The sequence below is a fragment of the Trypanosoma grayi genome (genome assembly GCF_000691245.1).
Source record: "Trypanosoma grayi strain ANR4 Tgr_172_V1, whole genome shotgun sequence".
In the NCBI taxonomy this organism is placed as follows: Eukaryota; Euglenozoa; class Kinetoplastea; order Trypanosomatida; family Trypanosomatidae; genus Trypanosoma; species Trypanosoma grayi.
The window spans coordinates 1-7617 of record NW_008825791.1 but is presented as its reverse complement, the minus strand read 5'-3'; the positions used below and the strand labels follow the sequence as shown (position 1 = coordinate 7617).

At 52.1% G+C, this 7617-nt stretch overlaps 3 protein-coding genes across 3 annotated transcripts; all 3 read left to right on the top strand.

Annotated features, from left to right (window-relative positions):
• Positions 1-258: 258 nt before the first annotated feature.
• Positions 259-1437, top strand: DQ04_01721020 (putative methionine aminopeptidase, putative,metallo-peptidase, Clan MG, Family M24; the record flags this gene model as incomplete). Its single annotated transcript, XM_009311060.1, has 1 exon — positions 259-1437. One exon carries the CDS (start codon positions 259-261, stop codon positions 1435-1437), a length of 1179 nt encoding a protein of 392 aa, XP_009309335.1.
• Positions 1438-1952: 515 nt separating this feature from the next.
• Positions 1953-5486, top strand: DQ04_01721010 (Spermatogenesis-associated protein 4; the record flags this gene model as incomplete). The annotated part of the gene is made up of 1 exon (XM_009311059.1): positions 1953-5486. The coding sequence occupies one exon, from the start codon at positions 1953-1955 to the stop codon at positions 5484-5486; it is 3534 nt and encodes a 1177-aa protein (XP_009309334.1).
• Positions 5487-6097: 611 nt separating this feature from the next.
• Positions 6098-7585, top strand: DQ04_01721000 (hypothetical protein; the record flags this gene model as incomplete). The annotated part of the gene is made up of 1 exon (XM_009311058.1): positions 6098-7585. One exon carries the CDS (start codon positions 6098-6100, stop codon positions 7583-7585), a length of 1488 nt encoding a protein of 495 aa, XP_009309333.1.
• Between the last annotated feature and the right edge of the window lie 32 nt (positions 7586-7617).

Here is a 7617-nt window from a genome sequence, read left to right as displayed (position 1 = left end):
TTTTTTTTTTTTCCTTTTGTGTGGGTGGCGGTGACGACTGCTGTCGCTTTTTGTAGGGGTGCTTCCGTGTTCAGGTGTTTCTCGTGTTGAGCGCCGCCTCTGCAAGGAAGTCAAGGCCGGTTCCCAAGCCACTACACTATCACAACAAATAAGGTAAAGTAGCGACTAACGTCTTTCAACATAATCATATATATATATATTATATTATATTGTATTATAAAGAAGGAACGAATAAGGCACAAATAGAAGAACAGGAATATGCCTTGTGAGGGTTGCGGTCTGTTGGAGGCCGCTATGCAGTGCCCCACATGCAAGAAACTGGACCTTCCGCCAAGCTTCTTCTGCACGCAGACATGCTTCAAGGAGCACTGGGCTGAACATAAGCTGAAACACACACAAACTGCAGAGGCAACAATTCCCACCATGACAACAGCGGCGATGAACGCCTTCAATTTTACTGGAGCGCTTCGTCCTGGTAAGATAACGCCGCGCCGTGCTGTGCCAGCGCACATTGCACGACCGGACTACGCAGAACGCGCAGACGGAGTGTCACCCTCTGAAGAGAAGGACCGCGGTAACAAGGTGAAGGCATACAACATTCAGAGTCTTCATGACGACAGCAAGACGACAACGGAGATCCAGCGGGTGAAGACGGTGTGCCGTCTCTCGCGAGAGGTACTTGATATTGCAACGGCAGCTGTTCGTCCAGGTGTGACGACAGATGAGATTGACCGCATTGTTCACGAGGCCACAATTGAGCGTAACATGTACCCGTCGCCGCTAAATTACTACAACTTCCCCAAATCTGTCTGTACTTCGGTGAACGAGGTGATTTGTCACGGCATCCCCGACTCGCGCGAGTTGGTGGATGGTGATATCGTAAATCTCGACGTGTCGAGTTATTTCGACGGGTTTCACGGCGATTTGAACGAGACCATATTTGTGGGAAAACCTGACGCCGATAGCATGCGTGTCGTGCATGCGGCATATGAGTGCCTGCGCGCTGGTATCGCTGTTGTCAAGCCAGATGCACTCTACAAACAGGTAGGTGATGCTATTGAGGCCTGCGCCAATCAGTACAATTGCTCTGTTGTGCGCACGTACACTGGCCATGGGGTTGGACACCTTTTCCACACTTCCCCAACCGTGTGCCACTACGCAAATAACAAGAGCCTTGGGATGATGAGGCCTGGTCACGTGTTCACGATTGAGCCCATGATCAACTTGGGCACCTGGCAGGATGTGACATGGCCAGATAAGTGGACGAGCACAACGAGGGACGGAAAGAGGAGCGCTCAGTTTGAACACACAATGGTCGTCACGAATGATGGAGTGGAGCTCTTCACTGACTGGGTGGACGGTGTTCCTACATACCAGAAGCAGCTGCGGAACTGGGGCATTCCTCTGCCAGCTCCTAGCAGTGACGCGTCACATTAATCTGCGGGACCCGCCCATCGTCTCTTTACACATCAAGTGTGGTTCAATTACAGGGGGAACTTGTCTGCAGTTGCGTGCAGGTGATTAAAGTGTTTCTCGGAGAGAGGGAGGGGCTGGGGGTGTGGAGCACGATTCTGAAGCAAGCAGAAAATCAAACAAAAAAAACGAGAAGCAATCACACTGTGCAAACATTATCTATCTATCTATAATATATATATATATATATATTGGTATCTGCTTATCTGACGAGGGTTCTTCTGATCATGTTGGGTTTGTGATGTGCCTTTCTCCCTATATATTTTGTATTTTTATTGCCTTTCCTTGTGTGCATTAACCAGAACAGGAGGTATTGAACAGAACAAAAGTCCCTCGAGGCGGTGTGGACAGCAACCTGTTTAAGCTTTACACAGGCTACAGAATACCGAGAGAAAAAGAACAAGAAGGATTAACTGCAAGCGTGAAAAACAAGAGAAGTATAGTGACTAGAGTATTCGTTGGTAACAGTAGCGAGCGTCATGCAGCGGGAAGTGATTAAATGGCTCCAGTCGCTTGACCTGACGTACCAAGTCCGTCACCCGCAGCAGGACCTCTCTAACGGCTTCACGCTGGCGGAAATTGCCAGTCGCTACGACCGGCGCGTCGCTATGCACAGCTACGTGCCTGGCTGCTCCACCGAGTGCAAGCGGCGCAATTGGAAGATGCTTTTGCGTGATCTGAAACGAATCGAGTGTGAGACTGTGACTGCTGAAATGGCGGAGGCGACAGTGCAAGGGAAGCCGGGTGTAGCGTCAGCGGTGTTAGATATTCTGTATGAATTTTTCTATGGCCGCGCAGTACCGCCACGGACTAAAAACAACAACGAGACCACGACAGCACTCGTCGATGTGATGGACGCGGCGTGGGCTGAGAAGGAAGGCTCGGACGCCGTGGTGCCACAAGGGAATGAGCCACTACCACTGCGAACGATGGAAAATGATGAAATTGCTCTTGGCAAAGGGCTACGGAAGCCTGGTTTCGCACGGCCAACGGCAGCGGCACTGCTGCATGTGGCCAATCGTGAAACACGAAATGCTCAGCTGACAGCCGCTGTTCCACCGGACGAGTTGCGGACGCTGAGACGTAACGAGAAGCTGCTCAATGAGCACGAAATGCTCCAGAAGGCATACCGATATGCCGAACCACAACGCTTCGCAGCTTTGAGTCACCAGCGTCGTGTACTTGCTGAGAAACCCAAAGGGAAAGAAGCAGCAAACAGAAAAGGGACCTGTAGGGATCATCATGTGGCGATCGACAAAGTGTTCCAGGTGGATGTGAATGTAATGAACAAGCAGCTCCTCAGCGCCTTGCGCTCGCGGGACGGTGTTGGCATTGACGGCGGAGGAGACCACGATGATAAGACACCAGAGTCATGCGCAAGGGAGGTGCTGGAGACGTGCGGCAACAATCTGCGTATTGGGTTGTCGAAGCTGCTTGGCATGACGTTACAGACCAACGGCTTCTCTGATGTCCTGGAGCTATTAGGCGGTGAGGATGCTCTCGGGGATGTGATGTGCACATTTGTTGGTCAACGGGAACAATTGCCCTTTGCGGCTGTTGTGGCTTGTTGGACTACTTTGTTACGTGCCAGTGATGGTATTGCATCGGCTCTTGTTACCCGCCCCACGGAATATATGTACCTCCTACGGGCGCTGAACTTCATCTTCGGCGCGGAGGTGGTGCACATTCGACTGCTGCACGTCTCTAGCTCACCGGAGGACTATAGTGCACCCGAGGAGAAGTCAGATCTGGCGGCGACGGTGACATCAGCGACGACATCAGGAGTTTTGCGTGATGGTAACCGGACTCAAAGGGCTATGACTGGGGGTGATGCACTTTTGTCAGCCTCGGAGGACTCTGATAAGCCTCAGCAGGCAGTCTTCTCTAATGTGCGGGTCTTCAACTTGGCGTCGGCTTTTTGCCTGTTGTATAGTGTTGGTAAGGCTGTCCACGCCAAGTCAAAGGAAGTGGCGTTCACATTGCTAATAGAGCAATTTATTCCTGCTGTCACTCGATTGTTCCCATTGTCAAGTACGACGATTCTGGAGGCGGTGGCTCGGGTAGTGGTGGCGCATGTTTGCGGTGACGGTTCCCTTGCAGAGGGCGCAGAGCCAACATCAACCCAAGGTGAGGAAAACGGACCGCGTCAGCAACCGGTGGGACAGGAGTGGAATTCTACCCATAAGTTAACAACACTCCTAGCAGGGCCACTCAAGAGGGCCTTTTCTCAGTGCGGGCCAGCAGCCTCGATCAGTCCTGTTCTGCAGCGCTCTCAATACAACCTTTTTCTGTACCACGTGCTCTGCCACACGCGAGCAGTTTTGGGTAACAACTATGAAACTTGCAACAAGGAAAAGGATGCTGTGTCTGTGAGGGTGCCTTTGACAGAAGGCTCGTTATCGTCACCTGTGGAGCTGTGCGCCAGCGGCGTTTATTTGTGTCTTGGATCGCCTTCCCTACAGGAACGTTGCATTGGATTGGCAATGTTGCTGCAAATTCTCGCGTGGGATCGGTGGGACTTGGCGATTGATCCTCTTGTTCTTGTTGTGAACGACGTGAAGGAACGAGGCGCGTCTAGTGGTTTTTTGCATCGTGCCGCTGAAGCGTGGGAGTGCCGTGTTCTTTTGTTGGAGTTACTGACTATTGCGTTGCGCAAAGCGTTGTATTTAATTGCAGATTGCTCTGAAGAGATCGAGAATAACACGACGTCTTCCACCTCGACACCGGCGTCGGCTGTGGCATCTGTCGTCAAGGAGAAACTCGATTTTAGCCATCTTGAGGAGGTGACGGTGACGTGTCTGCTCATGTTCTCTGAAGCGCCGTTGCTGCAGCGTCAACTTGCCCTCCAAATTGTTGGCAGGCGGCTTCTCCCTGATGAGCAGCGCAATGTTGCTGCTGTGTGGTTGCGCGGTCTTTTCTTGTTTCCAGTGGAGCAGATTGATTTTCTGCTGCGCCCGCATGAGGCTACGCCGCTACGTATGCCCGACCCCATGGTGGGTACACAGCCTCACGCGCATAGCAGGCCACAGAGCCGTCACACGGCCACAGATATGTATAAAGAAGAGCATTTGGTCTCTGATGTACAGCCGGCTGAAGGTACGGGGCGAATATCTGGACCTGAAGGGACCTCAGATAAGAATGTCTCCTCTCTGCGTGTTCTGCTGGGTCGCGTGGAGCCGGCTTACATCGTTGCCCCACTTAATCAGTCGTGGGACACATTCAGTGTTGTGCAGGCCACACTCATGTTTGAGGAGATGTTGACAACATCCCAGGTCTTTTCGGTCATTTTGGCCGCATTGCTGAGTCCTCAGCGGCGCGAAATGCTACGCCAAAGGCTGCTACAGAACCTTCGTGCCATTGGCGTAGCCAATGGTGGTGAAGTAACAGCGCCAACGGAGAAGTGCAGCAACGAGACGCCCCCTTCAGTTGGAAATAAGACGGATGAAGACAACGAGGCGGCATTTAGCGTCACGCTCAGAAGTCTCGTGGCGACGTACGGCCGCGCGGATGTCACAAGTGCCAATGCAGGGGAAAATTCTGGTGGCAAGGGAGTGGAGAATTCGGATACCACAGCTGCTGCTGCTGCCGATGCTTCGGCGAGTGAAAAAGCAGCTGGGGCACACGATAGAAGTGACGAGCAAGTGGTCGATGGACAAAACGAGGAGGAGAAACAGATGGAGATGCACGTGAAGGCATTCTGGATATCTGTGCTGCGTGTATTGAAGCAGCAGCTGCAAAAATGCCTCTCTGACGACACTCCGCTACAGGAACAGAAGGTGGCGGATGGCACTGAAAGGTCAGCCGATGCATCATTGACGGCAACCACGACATCAGAAGAAACACGTAGACGAGACGTGTGCCGCATCTCACCGACGGAGAACCCCCGGCGGTTGCGGGAGTTGGCTGCGGCCGTGCTGCTCACTTTGCATCGAAGGTACTGCAATAATTCTTCATTGGTCTCGGAAGGGGAGCCGCCCTTGCATGCGGCATGGCGTTGGTTAGCGGTTATGTAGAGAGAAGGACAGAAACGAAAAAAAAAGGGAGTGAGTGGACGAAGAAAAACACGCGGATGCGTTTTCATATGTTGTCACTGCTGCTCTCCCTTGTTGTTCTTTCACCCTGTGTATGTACGCATCACCACGTGAGGTGGAATATATATATATATATATATATATATGGGGAAGGGTGGTGGAATGAAGAGAGCGGAGGAGGGGAAAGGCACCCCCCCTCACACACACACACACACACCGAGACACAGACAGGTGAGATCAACGCTGCTGTTGTTGCGTGTTTTTTTTTTCCTTTATGTTTCGCCCAGCAGGAGGCGGGTGATGTATTCGTAACACACTTACTTTTCCTTTTGTCTACTCGATACATCTCTGCGTCTGTGTGTTGTGCAGACTATAGAACTGAAGGGCAAACAGCAAGTCGGCTGCGGAGTTGCGCTCACACGGGCACACGCATAGAGCGAGAGAGAGCCGCACGGAAGAGATAGCAGAAGCCAAGCAAAGAGACGGAAGAAGGAAAAAAAAAACACAATAGAAAAAAGACAAGTCTGCTGGAAAGAACAGGCAGGAGCAAAGGAGAGGGTTCGACAAACGACGCATTGCGGTACGACAGATAAATGAATCGCTCACGAAGTAGTAGGGTGCGGGTCTTCATTGGCTGCGTGTGCCTCCTAGCGCTTACATATATCGTGCCGCACGTACAGGCCCTCACGTTAGGCTGTGAAACAGTGTGGAAACAGGCCAGCGCTGGCAATAACTTGTGGGACTGCCTAAAGGATAAACAACGCATTGGAAGTCACTGGCGGTACTACGTTTATCCGGGATTCGCGGCCCTTTTCTTTGTTTTGCTTCTGGCATTGTTTCCCATTGTTTTCTGTATCTGCATCACCAATGGATGCTGCTGTCGCACCTGCTGTTTCCCCACCAGCCCAGCACAGCACTATAACGGGCCATGCTGCCTGTACGCCGCGGCGTTCATAGCAATCCTGTGGGGCGCTGGGGCAACTGTTGCTATTATCATGGGCGCGAATACAATTCACACCGGCACGAAAGATGCTCTCTATAATGCGAAGTACAAATGTGCACAATATTACAATGACACTGCAAACGAGGTGCTCGCGTATGCCACCAACGGATTGGAAAATTCACCCGATGTTCCACCCTCATTTGTTTCCAGCACTGCCATCATATTTGATATTGCCGCGAACCTCACGGACACCATTGATGACGTTGACAACAAATACCTCAAGTACGTAGATGACGCCGTCATTGTATCGTATGCCATTGGCTGGCTTCCGTTCGCTTTGCTGTTCTTTACACTCATCTTCTCATGCGCTCATGTCACACGAGGATTTCCGGCACTCTGTTCGTGTATTTACTTCTTCGTGGGACTTGTGTTTTCATTGATCGCCGTCATCTTTCTCGTCGCTGCGTATTTCATGAGCGCCGCCAACGGCGAAGTGGACCGTCAAGTCGATCGTATGCCTGGTGTACTGCAGTGGTACGCCGTACCGTACTTTGACAGGAACGTACAGCCAGACCTCGCAAATCTCGACACGCAGCTGGAGAGTCTCTTCACAGCGCGGCTTGCTGTAGCATGCGATAGGATTAATACTTTCTGCAGCAGTCAACCCGAGTATGCAACCGCCACGCCCTTCTTCTGCGCTGAAAGAGTGATGTGTACTTCGCTGGAACAACTTCTGCAGCTCACGATGACTGTGCCGGTGAAGGACCCTACGATGTGCACGCCAGGCCCGTCCGACGCTCCAAGCGACACGGCATGCACCATCGGGTACTGCGCGCAACACTGCCTCTCGGAGGCTGCGGCCGCCGCGCGTGACGCCAGCGTGAGCGTTATGTCAGCAGTCTACAGCACCAAGAACTCGACCATCGCGGAGGACCTCGTGGTGTCGCTACGGGAATCAAACATGATTGCCGACACGCTGCTGTGGGCAACAGATTCTTTCCCTGACATTCGTGAGGGGTTTTGGATGGCTGGAAGCGGCTACTTTATCGCAGTGCTCGTGTTTGCGATCGGTATCTACATCATGCTGCGCGGAAGAGTGGTCTGGGGCGAGTACGTTGAGCGGGACAAGCGCGTATAGGTAAGAATGCCGTATTGTATATATATATATAT